Here is a 19,997-nt window from a genome sequence, read left to right on the forward strand (position 1 = left end):
CCCGCTTTTAAGTAAGACACTCAAAATAGACTCATAGTTTGGGGTCAGTGATACTAGGAGTGGTAGCAAATGTAGACTTGGCAGTCTAAGCTGATGCTGGTACCCCAGCATGGCCACAGCTCTTGACCTGAAACTAGTTAAAGAGTTAAATATGAGAAAGTGGCTTTTATACATACCATATTTTAACATGTATAAGGAACCCTTTTTTGTCAAAAATTAGGTTAAAAAAATATAGGAGTTTCTTCTACATGGATAGTATTATAATCCCTTACAAAACCTTTTTTCCATATTTTAAGCCCTAAAAATTAGGGGGTTCCTTATATACATTAAAATACAGTAATTCTGATGAGCCAAATTGGGTATGTGTCATTACAGTGATCCCTCAGAAATATATTATTGCATCTGAGACCCCCTTCAGTCATGACTGACCATGGGATTGCACCCAGAAAGTTACCCTCCCAGGCACAAGTCCAGGTAAGGTTGTTTATGGAAGACCAGCAGTTGCCCATGCATACGGGCCTCCCTTCTCCACACCACCGATGTTATCCAAGGGAAAGGCAAAGGGGCCGATACAGCTTGGCACCTGTGATGTCGCAACTCATTTCTACAGCTGAGTGAACTGGAGCAACGTGAAATAAAGTGTCTTGCTCAAGAACACAACATGCAGCCTGGTCTGGGATTCGAGCTCACAACCTCGTGATTGTAAACTCAACGCTCTAACCACTGAGCTATGCACCTTCACAATTATTGCGTAATATAGCAATATTCATAAGATGGAATTCCGATGAAACAATTGTAAATTGATGTAATAAAAAGACTCACTCACTTCATGTTTCTTGTTCATAATAATATATATATATCGAAAAAATGATCAAATGTCCTTCCCAAGCCATAGGCTCATAAGAGACCAGTTTTCCAGATTTTTTGGCATTCCCCCTACCCCTTGATGGGATGCTAATCTCTCATGGTTCTTCATTTTTGCCAGCTGAGCGGACTGGAACAAAATGAAAGGAAGTGTTTTGCACAAGAACACGACTCACTGCCCTTTTCTGGAATCGAAACCACAAGCTTATGATCATGGAATCATGGATGCAAACACCCTCACCACTAAGCTATGCACTTCCTATCTCTTTCTCTCTGTATATATATATATATATATATATATATATATAGGTGCAGGAGTGGCTGTGTGGTAAGTAGCTTGCTAACCAACCACATGGTTCCGGGTTCAGTCCCACTGCGTGGCATCTTGGGCAAGTGTCTTCTGCTATAGCCCCGGGCCGACCAATGCCTTGTGAGTGGATTTAGTAGATGGAAACTGAAAGAAGCCTGTTGTATATATGTATATATATATATATATATATATATATATATATATATATATATGTATGTATATATATGTATGTGTGTGTCTGTGTTTGTCCCCCTAGCATTGCTTGACAACCGATGCTGGTGTGTTTACGTCCCCGTCACTTAGCGGTTCGGCAAAAGAGACCGATAGAATAAGTACTGGGCTTACAAAGAATAAGTCCCAGGGTCGAGTTGCTCAACTAAAGGCAGTGCTCCATCATGGCCGCAGTCAAATGACTGAAACAAGTAAAAGAGTATATATATACACATACATACATGCTCACACACACACACTAGGAATTCTCTTTACTCAAAAAGTTTTGTTGCTTTGTCAGCAACTGGCTTGAACTTTCTTAAGAAGAACTTAGATACAACTCAAAGAAAAAACATACATACATATATGTAATATGAGAAACTGTAATAGGAAGAGCAAAGGGCAATTCACCTACCTCTCGGGTTCCCTTTCGGTGTCAACTGTCCAACTGGGTTAAATCCAAGAAGCGCTCTACCTGTCTAACCTATTGCTAGAAGCTATAGTAAATTACCTCTCTAACTCTGTCTACACACATCCATCCACTCCCTTTACATGAGGCCAAAGAGGTCCATGCTGGTCTTACTTCTGCCTATGTGACCTCACTCAATCCTCTTCTTCCAGTAGGGCCCCTCAGCCATTGGTCCTTTCCTCCTGATTCCCCTCATCTCCATAACACACATACACACACACACACACATATATACATACATACATATATATATCATCATCATCATCATCATCGTTTAGCGTCCGCTTTCCATGCTAGCATGGGTTGGACGGTTCAACTGGGGTCTGTGAAGCCAGAAGGCTGCATCAGGCCCAGTCTGATCTGGCAATGTTTCTACGGCTGGATGCCCTTCCTAACGCCAACCACTCCATGAGTGTAGTGGGTGCTTTTTATGTGCCACCGGCACGGGGGCCAGGCAAGGCTGGCAATGGCCACGAACGGATGGTGCTTTTTACGTGCCACCGGCACGGGGGCCAGGCGAGGCTAACAAAGGGTAAAATTAATTAATTAAGAAGTAATCAATAATTTCACCAAGTAGAATTCGGCATGAAAAAAGGACCATTTCATGGTAAACTTAAGTAATACTTAATAATTAGGGTTCAGCAAAGATTTGCTTTACCACATACCAAAGTTTAGAAATAGCAGCCAAAAAACGTTAGCTATTTCTTCTACTTTAAAAAAGGGACTCCCAGAAAAACCAAAATACTTGAAAACAAAAGTAGAAGAAATAGCTAACGTTTTTTGGCTGCTATTTCTAAACTTCGGTATATGGCAAAGCAAATCTTTGCTGAACCCTAATTATTAAGTATGGAATAAACTGCCTGCATCAGTTGTTGACTGCCATGACACTGCATCCTTTAAGGCCCTCATGCTTCCCGAAATCCGTCGAAACTACACCTGATTATATATACACTTTAGATGAGTTGTAGTGCACCTGAGCACTGTACACAATTATTATTATTATTATTATTATTATTATTATAAATATATATATATATAAATAATTTTCTTCGTTTTTTTTCTTCAGTCTACCTGGCAACAGTCAAAAAGTAAGTTGAAAATAAATTTCTCCTCTCAATAAAATTAATTTATTCTTTTATTCTGTTGAAGGCTTCCTTCATTAGGTTGCCACCATGTGACACATTAATCTTCAAAGGTTTTTTTATTTCATTATTGATCAATCAACCACATCTCAGTCTCATAGTTTCTTTTTATTTGATTTGGTTAAGTTTTAGCCTTTTTATTGGGGGGGGGGATTAATAGCAAACTTAAAAGCACACGTCGGGGTCATAAACTACTTCTTTCTGTAGGCGTAGGAGCGGCCATGTAGTAAGTAGCTTGCTTACCAACCACATGGTTCTGGGTTCAATCCCACTGCGTGGCACCTTGGGCAAGTGTCTTCTACTATAGCCTCGGGCTGACCAAAGCCTTGTGAGTGGATTTGGTAGACAGAAACTGAAAGAAGCCCATCGTATATATGTATATGTATATATATATATATATATATATGTGTGTGTGTGTGTGTGTGTGTGTGTGTATGTTTGTGCATCAGTGTTTGTCCCCCCAACATAGCTCGACAACCGATACTGGTGTGTTTGGGTCCCTGTGCCTTAGCAGTTCGGCAAAGGAGACCGATAGAATAAGTCCTGGGGTCGAGTTGCTCGACTAAAGGCGGTGCTCCAGCATGGCCACAGTCAAATGACTGAAACCAGAAAAAAAAGAAACTCATTGAAGCACTAGTTTACACACACACACACACGTACACAAGCACAAATATTGATATACAAACAAATACAAATGTACTCATACATAAATACAGACACACACACACTCAAATATAAACACACACACAAATATAGACATACAACAAATACTGACAAACTCATATATTTCTTTACTACCCACAAAGGGGCCAAACACAGAGGGGATGAACAAGGACAGACAAACGGATTAAGTCGATTATAATGACCCCAGTGCGTAACTGGTACTTATTTAATCGATCCCGAAAGGATGAAAGGCAAAGTCGGCTTCGGTGGAATTTGAACTCAGAACGTAACGGCAGACGAAATACGGTTACGCATCTCGCCCGGTGTGCTAACGTTTCTGCCAGCATGCCGCCTTAAACTCACATACAAACACAGACTGACACACACACAGACATGCATACACTCACAAATGCAGACACTCACTCAAGTATACACACATACACACAATTACAGACAAACAGATGCACATCATCATCATCATCATCGTTTAGCGTCCGTTCTCCATGCTAGCATGGGTTGGACGGTTCTACTGGGGTCTGTGAAGCCAGAAGGCTTCATCAGGCCCAGTCAAATCTGGCAGTGTTTCTACGGCTGGATGCCCTTCCTAACGCCAATGCCCTTCCTAACGCCATGTATATACACATGCACAAGTTGAACAATGCACGAAATACAATAGTCTTAATTAATACAACAATATAATAGCAGTGACACAACAATGTGAAAACTGATAAAATAATTCAATAATATTTGCAACAAATTTAATCCTTTAGCATTTAAACCGACTATGTCCGAGCAAAATATTCTGCCTGCTTTATGTTCAGACTGGCCAGATCCAGTCTCTCACACCTACTCTACAATGTCATTTCTAAAATTAGACAACAGCATTGTTGAAATCTCAAAGCAACAAGATAATACAGGATTAATTCAAAGCAATGTGAATAAATAAGCTTTACATTTGATATGTGAGGTCACTTTCGAGTGCTACTGGTATTATGCAACCCAGTACAACCTGTTGCATTGGTCAGGTCGTCGGCGACTAAACCGGCAACCCCACCAAGCTTACTTGGTAAGGAGGGTGTTTATTGGACACCCTGCGGGATGAAAAACAAAACCTGTCAAAGGCGGAGGAACTCTTGAGAGTCAACGGCCATCCAATAAATGTCTTAAAGCTGTATCACGTGCGGGGGCATAGAAATAATCGGACTGAATACCCGATCGCGCAGTTAAACCATTGGGAGTGAAGGACTCCTAGCCTTTGTTAGGGCATCCTTCGAGGAGAAGGTAACTCAGGTAACTGGGATGACTCCGACATAAAACCTGCGGCTCAGTGGTTACCGATGATGTTGACTTGTTCTTCTTTTCGGATTATGGCTGCTGTTGCTTAGTGAGTGGGATTGACTCAGTGCACAGCCTTTCTTCTTGCACAGGCATTGCACGATAACAACATTGATTAAGCTTCGTGCAATGGCCATACTCGATAACGAGGGGGCAGCCACCATACATTTGATAGAGAGTTAATCTGAACCCTAAAGAGTTAAAGCTTAAAATAAAACAAACAAAACAAATTACTTGGTTTCTTTTTTCAGATTCATTAATTTCACCTATGACACAAAAAGAAATGTCTAAAAGAAAGAAGTTACCAATTCCACCATTGTTCAATACTCCAAATGATGCTGGTGAGTAGTTCTACCTCCTTCTTTCTTTCTTTCATTTCTTTAGTTCTTTCCTGCCTTTTCCTTCCTTTATTCCAGATGTCCTATGGTTTTTACCTTTATAATAATAATAATAATGAAATTATTGTATACAGTGCTCAGGTGCACCACAACTTCTCAAAAGTGTGTATAAAGCATATGCAGTAATGTACAAATGTCTGGAAAACGAACAATATATGAGTCAGATACATGCCTGTGTGTGTATGGAGGGGGGAAAAATCAGGTGTAGTGTTGGCGAATCTCAGGAAGCATGGAAGTTTTGAAGGATGCAGTGCTCCAACAACTAACAACTGATGCCGGCAGTTGTTAGTTGTCGGAGCACTGCATCCTTATATAAATGGTTTTTCCTTCCTTGAGGTTTTCCCATGACTTTTCTCCCAAAACAGAATTATGACAAACATCTTTTAACATCTATAACACTATCTATCTATCTATTTATCCGCTCAGTCGAAGTCAACTCTCGGTTACTCGTTGGATCAGTGTCCTCCAGTCAGTTCTATCCTGGGCCGCTTCTTTCAGATTGGCTATGTCCATTCCGGTGTCACTCTTGATGGTGTCAAGCCAGCGGGTTCTTGGTCAGCCTCTTCCTCTCTTGCCACTGACCATTCCGAGCATGATGTCCTTCTCCAGGGATTTTCTCCGCATAATATTACCGAAATATACCAATCTATGCATATTGAACTGTAAAACACCAAGTCATTCCAGTTTAATTCTTTTACCGTAATGTTTACTAGCATAAAAGCCATACTCTGTGTAGATTTCACTCTGACTTCTGCGGCGGGGTAATTGGGCCGGCGACCCAAAACTAAAGACAGCTAAATAACATGACTATAATACATTTATAATGATAGTATGTCCTGGTGGTGTTTGATCAGGGGTTAAGGACAGGTGAGAATTAATTCTGTGCTGCAATCATTCTATTGTTCCAGTCCCAAGTTGAACTCCAACTGTTAGCGAATTTGTCACAAAATTCTCATCTTGATGTAGAATTAACGAAGCGAATGTCATTTATCTCCCCCCCCCACCTTGATCTCTGACATTATATAATGAATGCCAACCATGATGGTGTGTATTAGCCTGCTAGAAATAGCAACCCAAATGCTCTTAAGTCAGATCCCAATGCTGGATGTTCAAGAACCAAATGAAGGGCAGATTTTCAGTTCCGGGATCATCCTGATTCCAAAAGGTTATAATGTGTCTATGTAGGGGCAGATGTAGACCGAGATATAGGGGTCCCAGACAGACAGAATTATCACTTTTAATATTATAGATTATTTTGTTTTGATAAATAGTTGTTGTTATTGTTGTTGCTGTTATTATTGTTATTATTACTTATTTATTTTTTCAAGAGCTTATTTTTGTAATGTGTATTATCTTTTTCATTTATTTTTGTCTCTTTTTCATTGTTTTTTTTTTTCATTTTCATTTATTTTTATTTTCTAGAAAGTTTACATCAACAAGATCCCCTGGCCGTAAGTTGGTGATTCTGTATCTCCTTCTGTCCTCCCATGCATATTATAACATTCATAATAGTTATATTATATAAACAGTAGAATCACAGAAACCACTGTTCTGACCCATCACAAACTATCATCAAAATCCATCATTAATATCAACCCAATAGCTACTGATAAAAACAAGTTCTCAATGTTTTTACCTCAGACCTAATTGGCCAGCTGCTTGCTGATGTCATTAATCTCAAACAAAATCTTATTTAGATGTTATTTTAACATTTGAATACAATGATTTGGGTGACAGCCGCTAGAGCAATGTTTCTCAACTGTTTTTCACCTATGGGCCACTTTGGTTCTTAATCTAATTTGGATGGACCATCCTAGCCATTCAGTGTTTAAAAATATCATATATTTTTGTAATTAAATATTATTAGGGATTGTATGAAAAAAAGTTGTTAAAATATTCCATGAATTGTAGATGTATAACAAATTTATTGCAGATAAATTTTAACAACAAAATCTTATATGGACCCCAGTTGAGAACCACTGTTCAAAAGGGCTCCAGATAATTTTAATAAATCACAAATGTTTGTTGTACGGTATTTGATTATATCTGTGTCTGTCAATATATTTCAAATACATGACACGGGCCACTCTGAGTTATTTCCCTTTGTTCTTTTTTGCTTGAATTGTGCATATTACCTAGGCCATAAACATGTTCTACTCCTTTTTATATAAACCTAAGTTTCTTGGCGACTAGACATAATGCCAGGCAGTTGTTGCACTGATGATGGCTATTGGGCCTGAAACATGTGCACAAATGTCATCTTGTCCTCTTCCTTTATGACATGTCAACTGTGAAGCATTCTTGATTTTTAATTATCTCCCCTTCTCATGTGAAGCTGGCCTTCATTGCCATTTGGTAATTATGATACATCCTCTAGAAGTGAAAATAATTTTAATAAATCAAGAATTTATGTTGCATGGTATTTATCTATGTTATTCAAATACAGGCTACTGACTACTCTGCGTTATTTCCTTATGTTATTTCCATTGTGCAAAATACCAACACCACAAGTGTGTTCTACTCTTTATATATATATATACTAGCAGTATCGCCTGGCGTTGCTTGGGTTTGTTTCGACCCTTTAGAATTGGAATTTTTGAAAAGTAAAAATTTTGCATTATGTAGCTTGTTATTCTCTTCAAGTGAACATTTTTCTGGTTGAAATACACCGAAAAATGACAACACAGCAGTCAAAAAATCGTAAACAATAGGGATTTTCATAGAAAAAAAGCACCTTTTTTTAATGTAAATAATTTTTGGTGTTAACATGGTCTGATTTGAATTGTTTCTTCTACGGAATTAAGAGCAAGCCTTCTTCTATCATACTCTCAATTTTGGTCAACTTGCGCTGCAGGGTCTCGGAGGAGATTGTGTTAGTTGAAGGCTACCAACTCTGCCACACACACACAGACAACTTCAGCTTTATATATATAGATAACAAAATAATAACCTAAAAATAATTGAAGAAAGTCATTTAAAAATATTTTTATCAAATCTTTTCCAGTTTGAATGGTTCCATAGCAGAAGCAATCGTGAAGTCATCAAAGAACAGTTACTTCAACATGAAATGGTATTTACTGGTTTTCTTGTTTCTCACCCCCACCCCGCATCTACTTACAATTGACAACTAAGTGGAAATGAATGTTAGAATTTCTAATAAAGTTTTCTTAATTTAAATAAGATGAATGTATGCTTAAAACATTTACTTCCCAACCATATAGCTTTTAGGGGTTCAATCCCACTGCAGGGTGCCTTCTGCTATAGTCTTAGATCATCAATGCTTAGTGAGTATAATTTCATAGACAGTAACTGTATGGAAGCCCATTGTGCGTGTGTGTAGTTTGCTGCCTGTTCTGTTAAGGTAGGATCAATGAAAAAGTATTCCATCCAGTTAGGGATAAACATCATCTCCTGTGCACAGTATAGAGATATGAACTACTTATAGTTTCTTGCTGTGAAGACATGTGGCTTGGCAGGTCTCTGGAATCATAAGGCATGTTATTAAATCCTGCCTAGACACTTGTCTTCACAGCAAGAAACTGTTAGTAACTCTTATCTTTATACTATATACATAAAATGACTATATATATATATATATATATATATATATATATATATATATACACACACCACATGCATATATATATTTGAGTAGTTGAATGAATTATCTTATTATGGATAATTCGGTTATCCGATACCTGGGTAGCAAATTCACGTCAGAAAAACACAGTTGAAGCTACATGCCTTGGGCAGAGATCACGTGCTTTCGTGTGGAAATTTGTGTGTTTTTTTAAATACAAATAAATGAAAGAATGGAGTTGAACGACAAATTAACAAAATTCTTTTATTTTCGACATATGTTTCGAAGGCTGCATATTCCTAATTTCGAAGGAATAAGGGGTGCATTATGCCACCTTCTCATCAGGAAAAACAAGGAACTTATATTTGATATATATATATATATCAAATAGAATCAAAAACAGAAAACAAAGGATATCACGGTACACATGTTTCAAGCTTTATAAACGACCCGTTCTTACATCAGTAGTTGATATAAAAGATGGTTTAAAGCTCTCTTCAGCCGCAAACATTATTATTCCAAAGAGTTACATCACACTATAAAAAATATGAAAAGTACATGTAATATTACCCATTATAATAGGTATATCATATCTCCCTGAGAAAGTGTATTTGTAAAATTTCGTAACTGTATAAATGTATAAAGATTCATTGGATTTCGAAAATCTGCCCATACTGTATCACCAGTCAACATAGAGTGAATGTTAAATAATTGGGATGTGTTTGTATTCACTTCTCTTGTAAAGATAGGAAGTAAAATAGAAAGAAAAAGAAGGGGTCATTTATAAAGCTTGGAACACATGTACCGCGATATCCTTTGTGTTCTGTTTTTGATTTTATTTGATATATTCCCTCCTACCTCTGTCACTATCTGGCATATACAGGTGCTTACACTTATCAAGTATTCACCCTAAATTTACCGTACCTATATATATATATATATATATATATATATATATATATATACCGGAGTAAACACATAAATGTGAAACAAGGTGGAAAAAAGAGTACTCAAATACCAGTGGTAGAGTAATATGCTTTATTTAAAGCAGCAGAAAATCCAACAAAACCTGTTACTCTGAGTTTCACTTTTCCGTTCGTCGGAAAGTTTTTGCTAGATTCTAGCAAAAACTGTCCGACGAACGGAAACGTGAAACTCAGAGTAACAGGTTTTGTTGGATTTTCTGCTGCTTTAAATAAAGTATATATATATATATATTTGCGAAGGTGTCATTAATTCTATTATTATCCAATGTAACAATTTTAAAAATGATAATAACAGAATCAATGACACAGGCAATAGCAGGCCCAAAATAGCATTAATTAGGCGACGGATTAAAATTAATCAAAGGATATAGTAAGTATGTCTGCCTGCTTGAAATAACAGTCAAAACTGATGGTCTTCTACAGACAACCGTGCCCAGACTTGTGCCTCCAAGCGGAACTTTCTAGGTGCAATCTCATGGTCATTCATGACCAAAAGGGGTTCTTTACCCTTTTTATATAATTTTGTTTACAAACAAATGCACTGAGGTATCATAGAAATGAAGATGAGTGAAAGGATGTACAAGTAAATAATACTTAAATTATGACTGGAGAAACTAATTAAGTTGTTTTCATTAATTATGGTCCTATGTGTGTGTATATATACACTACCGTCAGAAATTAATTAGCACCCTTGATTTGCTCTTCACTCAAGGTATGTGCTGGCACCTAGTAGCCATATCTCGAACTATTGCTTTGTTGCGAGTTCACTGTTGCGCAGAACGATGACATAACTTTGTTTGCAGAGCATTTTGAGAGTCTACAGCCTTATGATGTTGACATAGCAGTGCAACAAATTGGAGTGCGGATGCAGACAAATCTTCCTTTGTTTAATAGATATAGGTAGCGCCTCGCAAGGACCGAAATCACACCATACTAAGTTTTCTCATCGCGTAAGACATTTTGAACAGCTCATATGTTAATTGATTTAACCTATTTAATGTAGAAATTTGAGAAGTGCTAATTAATTTCTGCCGCAAGTGTATATATATATATATATATATATATACACTACTAATATAGGATGAAGTTTTTTTCTCTGCAGAAAAAAATTCCATCAAGAAATGTGGCACCATATTAAAATACCTTCAGTTCGATTTTTGCTGTAGCGAGTAGATTATATGTGGAAATTGACGATTTAATAGTCTGTTATCAGCATATTGGCTTTGAAATAATTTTCTTTAGCCCTTACTTATAAGTTGTTTTTATATATATATATATATATATATATATAATCAAAATAAGCAACAAGTATATCTAAGGTAGAGTAGTACAATTGTTTCATGCTACTTCATTTTATTAAACACTGTAAGTATTACATCAGTTTTAAAATGTCGAGCAATCTTCAGCCACTTATAGAATTTTCCAATCAAACGGACAATGCACATTCTTATCTCTATTTCATTTGCCAACATTATAAAGAGGGTAGGAAGTAGCATGAAACAATTGTACTACTCTACCTCCGATATACTTGTTGCTTATTTTGATTATAATCACCCCATTTGATTTATATGGATAATACTATACAAAATTCTGGTGCCTTTGACTTAAGTACCATATTCATCTGAATCTAAATTTTGCTGAACTTATATATATATATATATATATATATATTACACACAAACACATATTTTATTTTGTATGTTTATATGTATAGGATTTGATTTTCTAATGTTTCCTTTCCTAATTTAAACCAGTAGAGTACTATCAGAGGGAAACTTCACTGTTATATATAGTATGTCACAGAGCTTGTACCTTGCAGGTGAAATTTCTAGGTGCAATACCGACGGCCATATATGACCGAAAGGGATCTTTCCTCTTTTACTGTATAATGATAATATCATTTGGGAAAAAATTGTAATCTTTATATATAAAACTGAAGTTGTGTGAGACTCTGACACCTCCGATTTAGATTCCTAACTACTCCCACATTTTGTGGTGCAGTTTAACCAAAAGTGGGTATCTTATAGTCATGATTCATATCGAGCCCTTCTGGGTAGTAGTGCGCGTCTACGATGAGTCTACGATTTTAAAAAAATTGACCATCATTTTTTCGCATTTTTTGCCTGGTATATATAAGGGAAGTAACTCTCTAAAAATGCTTATATAGTTATTTCCCTTACAAACCCGAGCAACGCCGGGCGATACTGCTAGTTTAAAATAATTTTAAATGCTATTTTCTTCCTCTCTATATAGGATGGAATGTTTGCCGTTCGAAAAAGTAACCAAAAAAGCAGTTTCCATAGTTATTCCCTGACATTTTACCATAGGGGCCAAATATATAACTTCCCAATACGTACTCGAGTATCAGATAAAAAATTTGCCCTGGGCTACGAGAAACCAAATGAACCTGTGAGTAATTTTATATATTATTTATTTTGCCTTTTATCTTCTTGTGTTTTACTTGTTTCATTTATTAGACCGTGGCTATGCTGGGGCAACACCTTGAAGTATTTTTAGTCAACTGAATGGAACCCAGCACTTGTTTTTATCTAAGCCTGGTACTTATTCTATCAGTCTCTTTTGCCGAACCGCTGAGTTACAGGGACATAAACACATGGACACTGGTTACCAAGTAGAGGTGGGGGACAGACACAAAGACACACACACACACGCATGCATGCACACACACACACACACAGACGCACACGCACACACACACACACACGCACACACACATGTATGATGGGCTTCTTTTAGTTTCCGTCTACCAAATCGTCTCACAAAGCTTTGGTTGGCCCTGGGCTATAACAGATGACACTCACTCAACGTACTATGCAGTGGGACTGAACCCAAAACCATGTGGTTGGCAAGCAAGCTTCTTACCACACAGCCATGCCATTATGTTTCACTGTCCCCATCAACATTTTTGTGTAGAATACTTTTCCAAAATTTGAACTCTTTTGCAAGTATTAATTCCTTTCTTTCTCAAGACACCCACCACCCATCACCTCTCTAACTGCAGTTCATTTTCCTTTCAACCCAGAACCAGTTCACTTGTTACCCATCCTTCATTAATACTGATGATCTCCACCCATACTTTCATTAACCACACCACCACAACCTGTTTCTTTATTGCCCACAAGGGGCTAAACATAGAGTGGACAAACAAGGACAGACAAACGGATTAAGTCGATTATATCGACCCCAGTGCATAACTGGTACTTAATTTATCGACCCCGAAAGGATGAAAGGCAAAGTCGACCTCGGCGGAATTTGAACTCAGAACGCAACGACAGACGAAATACCGCTAAGCATTTCGTCCAGTGTGCTAACGATTCTGCCACCACAACCACCATATGCCTTGCCCTCCTCATACACCGTGCCTGCCTCTCTCTCTCTCTTTCTCTATCTACCCCTGCAACCGACCCAAGAACGTGTCATCTCCCCACTTTCAACCCCATATTTACCATATCATAATTTCTAATCTGCTCTTCCCTGTTCTCCTGGCACCCCTGACCCATCCAGTCCTCTGTCATGTGATGTCAAAGTAGGTAAGACACACAGACATACAAGATGGACGATGGTTACATGAGAGTGACAAGAGTGTTTCCTCTCTTGTCCTGTTTTCCAGTTTTTTCTCGTTGTTCAAATTTTTCCTTCATTTGTTTACATATTTCATGTTATTTGCACTGTTGGTGATGTCCTGTACCCATATATGCATATATATATATATATATTATTTATTGTTATACACACACACACACACACATACATATATCATCATCATCATCATCATCATTTAGCGTCCGCTTTCCATGCTGGCATGGGTTGGAAGGTTCAACTGGGGTCTGGGAAGCCAGAAGGCTACACCAGGACCAGTCTGATCTGGCAATGTTTCTACAGCTGGATGCCCTTCCTAATGCCAACCACTCCGTGAGTGTAGTGGGGGCTTTTTACGTGCCAGACGGGGCTGGCAAACGGCCACAGTCGGATGGTGCTTTTTACGTGCCACCAGCACGGAGGCCTGTCGGGGCAGCACTGGCAACGGCCACGATTCGGATGGTCCGCTAACATGCCACCGGCACTGGTATCACTGGTATATATGTATGTATGTATGTATGTATGTTTGTAATCATCTTTGTCCTTCATCAACAAAAACCCTCAAGTACTGTAAATTTTAGGCCTTTGTATACCAATGTTAGAAATCTGTATTAAACTAGAAACATTGATTATTAAACAAGAAAAATATACAAAATTATAATTAATTTATTACAGAAATTAGTTTCAGTCCATTTCTTTACTTGCTTATTTATTTATTTATTTTTATCTTTTGCAGGCTTTTTCCAGTTTAGAGAAACTTGTGGCTTATTTCAATGAAAACAAGATCAAACTTGCAAATAATGATTTGGCTATCTTAACAAAACCCCTACCGAAATTCAGCTGAATTTCATCAATTTCATCAACAAGCATATTCTCTGTAAATACTAATTTCACATAGGAATGTTTAATGACTAATATAAACAGATGGTAAACAATGATGATGATGATGATGATGATGATGATGATGATGACAATGATGATGATAATGGCGCCAATGATAATGATGATGATCATGATGAGATTCAAACTTGCTGTGTCGGTGGATCCAGTGTTTGGATGAAGGGACCTTCCATGCAAGAGAGTATTAAGGGCAGGTCAATTAGTAATTTCCATTTTGTCATGGCTTCCTACTCACATTCCTCCTAAAGAGGCAACGACAGCTTGGAGCTTCTTGCAGTAGAACAAGACAATTTGACACAGCTAAGTGGACATTCGATGTGTCTTGGTAATTGTAGTTTTTGGAACTAGAGGCAAACACACACACACACACACACACACTCTTATAGATAAGGCAATGAGCTGGCAGAATAGTTAGCATGCTAGACGAAATGCTTCGCAGCATTTTGTCCATCTTTACATTCTGAGTTCAACTTCCACCAGGATTAATTTTACCTTTCGTCCTTTCAAGGTCGATAAAATAAGTACCAGTGAAATACTGGGCTCAATGTAATCAACTAGTACTCTTCTCCATAAGTTCAGGCCTTGTACCTTTAGTAGAAAGAATTATTATTATTAAGGCAGCGAGCTGGTAGAATCATTAACATGGCAGACGAAATGCTTAGTGGAATTTCGCCCATCGCTACGTTCTGAGTTCAAATTCCACCAAGGTCAACTTTGCCTTTCATCCTTTCAGAGCTGATAAATTAAGTACCAGTTGAACACTGGGGTCGATGTAATTGACTAGTCCCCTCCCACAAAATTTCAGGCCATTTGCCTTGAGTAGAAGGGATTATTATTATTATTGTTGTTGTTGTTATTAAGGTGTGGAGGCACAATGGCCCAGTGGTTAGGGCAGCGGACTCGTGGTCATAGGATCGTGGTTTCGATTCTCAGACCAGGCGTTGTGAGTGTTTATTGAGCGAAAATATCTAAAGCTCCACGAGGCTCCTGCAGGGGGTGGTGGCGATCCCTGCTGTACTCTTTCGCCACAATTTTCTCTCATTCTTTCTTCTGCTCGCTTAGCCAGCGGGGTGGCGTCATTTGAAGGCTAAAACAATGCAAAGCACATTGTGACCAACGATGTGTAGCAACATCTGATAGCCTGGTCAGTCACGGTGATCACAGTGATTATTAAGGTGGCAAGCTGGCAGGATATTTAGCATGCCAGGCTCGGTGACCATTTCATCTGTCTGTACATTCTGAGTTCAAATTTCACCAAGGTTGACTTTCATCCTTTCGGATACTGACTGGCCTTGGCCTTGTGCCAAAGTCTGAAATCAATATACACTTAGAGATAGAAAGAGAGAGAGATACAGAGGGATTTTATAATTTATTAATTGGCTACAAGTGACATAAACACTTTGCCTCTTCTGAAATACTCAAACATATAAGCAGAGAGATGGGTGAGAGAGAGAGAGAGAGAACAAAGGAAACATTAAAACATCTAATTTCAAATGAGTCAGCATCGAATCAGTGATGCCAAATGAATATCAATAAAATGGTTGCCAAAATATTTTCTGGCTTGCCGTAGGTGCTACGAGTAACAGGGCATTGATTTTGCTTGTTCTTCATATCGGTGTATTTAATCGGCTGAGCAAGGTTTTAATTTCAGTGTGTATTTATTTAGATGGCAAAGCTGGAGTGGCTGTGTGGTAAGTAGCTTGCTTACCAACCACATGGTTCCGGGTTCAGTCCCACTGCGTGGCATCTTGGGCAAGTGTCTTCTGCTGTAGCCCCGGGCCGACCAAAGCCTTGTGAGTGGATTTGGTAGACGGAAACTGAAAGAAGCCTGTCGTATATATGTGTTTGTGTGTCTGTGTTTGTCCCCCTAGCATTGCTTGACAACCGATGCTGGTGTGTTTATGTCCCCGTTACTTAGCGGTTCGGCAAAAGAGACCGATAGAATAAGTACTGGGCCTACAAAGAATAAGTCCCGCGGTCGATTTGCTCGACTAAAGGCGGTGCTCCAGCATGGCCGCGGTCAAATGACTGAAACAAGTAAAAGAGTATATATTTATCAAACATTCATAAGTTAATTATTCCTTTGTATACTTCTTTGGCCATTTTGTTTAACCCTTTAGTATTCAGATTATTCAATCAAACATAATGCTTATTGATTTCCATTGATTTGAATTAATCATGCATTATCTCATATCTTCAAGATCTTGATGGTGTAATTACTTAATGTAGAATAACATTGTGGGGTAGGTGTGAGAGCCTGGATCTGGTCAGTTTGAACATAAAAAAGATTAGCTATTTCGGCCGGATATGGCCGGTTTAAATACTAAAGGGTTAATGTTCCTGTGGAATGCAATGGTATGAAAAGGCACCGAGACGGACAAGGATCCTGCATTACCTGCTCAGTAAATGCATTTTTTGCAAGGAACTCTGAGCTGTTCTCTCTCTCTCTCTCTCTCTCTCTCTCTCCTTCTTCCTCTCTCTCTCTCTCTCTCTCTCTCTCCTTCTTCCTCTCTTCCTCTCTCTTTCTTCCTCTCTTCCTCTCTCTTTCTTCCTCTCTTCCTCTCTCTTTCTTCCTCTCTTCCTCTCTCTCTCTCTTTCTTCCTCTCTTCCTCTCTCTTTCTTCCTCTCTTCCTCTCTCTTTCTTCCCCTCTTCCTCTCTCTTTCTTCCTCCCTTCCTCTTCCTCTCTCTTTCTTCCTCCCTTCCTCTTCCTCTCTCTCTCTCTCTCTGACAAATATCATTGAATATTCTTAACAAGAGATTAACTTGTCCAAACTAATATATTTCTTTACTGCCCACAAAGGGACAAATAAGGACAAGCAAAGGGATTAAGTCGATTACATTGACCCCCAGTGCGTAACTGGTACTTATATAATCGACCCCGAAAGGATGAAAGACAAAGTCGACCTCGGTGGAATTTGAACTCTGAACATAGCAGCAGATGAAATACCGCTAAGCATTTTGGCCAGCATGCTAATGTTTCTGCCAGCTAAAATTCAGAACCAATATTATGAAAATTTCAGGCCTTGTGCCTATAGTAGATTGTTATTATTATTCAGCGAGCTGACAGTATCATTAGTACGCTAGGCAAAATACTTAGCAGTATTTTGTCTGTCCACTTTCTGAGTTCAAATTCTTCTCGAGCCAACTTTACCTTTCATCCTTTCAGGATTGATCAAATAAGGACCAGTTGAATTCTAGGGGTTCATGTAATCGATTTATTCCTGCTCCCCAAAATTTCAGGTCAGGTGCCTATAGTAGAAAGGATTATTATCATCATCATCATCATTGTCATCATCATCATCATCAGTTTCTTGATTCAAAATTGATCTTATTTTTGGCAGAATTTATGTGGGTAATGAGTTACAACCTGTAACCTAAGATGTCCACATGATTTCAATAAGCCATCAGGTGCCTAAAACCTTGTTCCAAAGAGGTAAATCTTCTGTAGATGCTATACAAAACATTCCTGTTCCAATCTCCTTTAACCATTTGTCTATGTTATCACTCAGTCCCTAATGCACCAATTGTCACAGGTGCAGCCTTTACCAATTCCATGTTTCAAATCCTCACAAGCTCAAATTTTAAGGGGTTGTATTTTGCTCAATTTTCTGTCTATTGTTGTAATATCTTGTTGTGTTCCAAAATACCTCCTTGATCATACTAAACAAAATTACTAATTTCATAATTACTAATTTCATAATTACTAATTTCATAATTACTAATTTCATTGATGTACATGTCATCCTGGATCATCAACTCAAAAAAAACCCAAAAAAAACAGATTCTCACAAAATTCAATGCAATTAGTTTTGTTTTTATTTTTGCATTTTTTAAAAAATCTAAATTCTTACCTGGTTTCAGTATTTCTTCATAAATGTAAGGTGCTGAGCTGGCAGAATCAATTAGCACATCGGGCAAAATGCTTAGTGGTATTTTATCCATCTTTGTATGTTGGGTTAAAATTCTTCTGAGGTTGACTTTGCTTTTCATCCTTCAGAGTCGATAAAATAAGTACCAGTTGAGTACTGGGGTTGATATAATGAATTTGCCTGCTCCACCAAAATTGCTGGACTTGTGCAAAAATTGCAGGAGTGGCTGTGTGGTAAGTAGCTTGCTTACCAACCACATGGTTCCGGATTCAGTCCCACTGCATGGCACTTTGGACAAGTGTCTTCTACTATAGCCTCGGGCCGACCAAAGCCTTGTGAGTGGATTTGATAGACGGAAACTAAAAAAAGCCCGTTGTATATATGTATATATATATATATATATATATATGTGTGTGTGTGTGTTTGTGTGTCTTTGTTTGTACCCCCAACATCGCTTGACAACCGATGCTGATGTGTTTACATCCCCGTAACTTAGCGGTTCGGCAAAAGAGACTGATAGAATGAGTACTAGGCTTACAAAGAATAAGTCCTGAGATTGATTTGCTCAACTAAAGGCAATGCTCCAGCATGGCCACAGTCAAATGACTGAAACAAGTAAAAGAGTATGCAACTAACTCACTCTTCCTAAAATTACTGGCCCGGTGCCAAAATTCGAAATCATTGTTATTACTATTTTCTTAATATAATTTATTGTGATATTATTATCAGATCTGTAAGAGTGGCAAAGATAGTAACATGTTCAAATCTTTTCAATCAACTTCAACATTGCATTTTGGTTAGGAGAAAATATTTACTATATTCAGCTCAATAGACAACTGTTCCAACACATCATCCATGTTGGCCATTGTCATCGTGCAATATATCCCTGCAGTGCTTTACTGTCCCTACAATGAAAGCGTTTCTCATCAAGCGCTGGTCCTTCAGTTGCCTTGCCACTTTTGTCCAACCAGCTCTTGATATTGTCCATCAGTTGCATTCTTTGCTTGCCTCTTAATCTACTGCTCTCTACTCTTCCTTCCATGCTAATGCTTTCCAAATCTTTGCATCTTGAAATTTCGTGTGAACGTGACCTGGGTGTTATTGTCGACAGCAATTTGCACTGGACAAAACACATCACTAAAATTGCCAAGAAGGCTGAGGGTGTCTTGGCATCACTCACCAAGTCCTTTGTGAGCCGCTCTCCGGCTATCTATCTGCGGCTTTATATAGCTATGATAAGACCTCACCTGGAGTTTGCATCACCGGTCTGGAACCCCTATCTTGCCCAAGATATTAATCGTCTGGAAGCCATTCAGCGATGTGCAACCAAAAGAATACCCTCCATCAGGCATTTTCCATATTCTGAATGCCTTACTTCTTTGGGCATGGACACATTGAAACTCCGATGTCTGGCAGCTGACTTGGCAGACACCCATAAAATTATTAACCATCTTACAAACAATAACTCTGAGCACCTTTTCAAACTCCACCCGTGGGCATATTTACAAAGTCAGAAAACAGCACAGCTCCCATGACTTCAGGAAACATTTTTTCACGCTAAGAGTTGCTGAAGTATGGAACAAACTGCTGGCATCAGTTGTTAGTTGTCGGAGCACTGCATCCTTCAAAACTTCCATGCTTCCTGAGATTCGCCAACACTACACCTGATT

General features: G+C 38.3%; 1 protein-coding gene across 3 annotated transcripts in view; it reads left to right on the forward strand.

Moving 5' to 3' along the window:
* The window catches only part of LOC115223094 (B-cell linker protein-like), a 114,051-nt gene extending 99,117 nt beyond the window's left edge, over nt 1–14,934 (forward strand). For all 3 annotated transcript variants that reach the window (XM_036512330.1, XM_036512331.1, XM_029793508.2), the window contains 6 exons: nt 2,920–2,941; nt 5,245–5,334; nt 6,814–6,842; nt 8,396–8,461; nt 12,211–12,366; nt 14,294–14,934. In XM_036512330.1, coding sequence (XP_036368223.1) covers nt 2,920–2,941; nt 5,245–5,334; nt 6,814–6,842; nt 8,396–8,461; nt 12,211–12,366; nt 14,294–14,401 — 471 coding nt within the window. In that variant the 3' untranslated portion in view covers nt 14,402–14,934. The remainder of the gene's footprint in view (nt 1–2,919; nt 2,942–5,244; nt 5,335–6,813; nt 6,843–8,395; nt 8,462–12,210; nt 12,367–14,293) is intronic.
* Nucleotides 14,935–19,997: the final 5,063 nt, after the last annotated feature.

The sequence above is a fragment of the Octopus sinensis genome, linkage group LG22 (assembly GCF_006345805.1).
Source record: "Octopus sinensis linkage group LG22, ASM634580v1, whole genome shotgun sequence".
Lineage (NCBI taxonomy): Eukaryota > Metazoa > Mollusca > Cephalopoda > Octopoda > Octopodidae > Octopus > Octopus sinensis.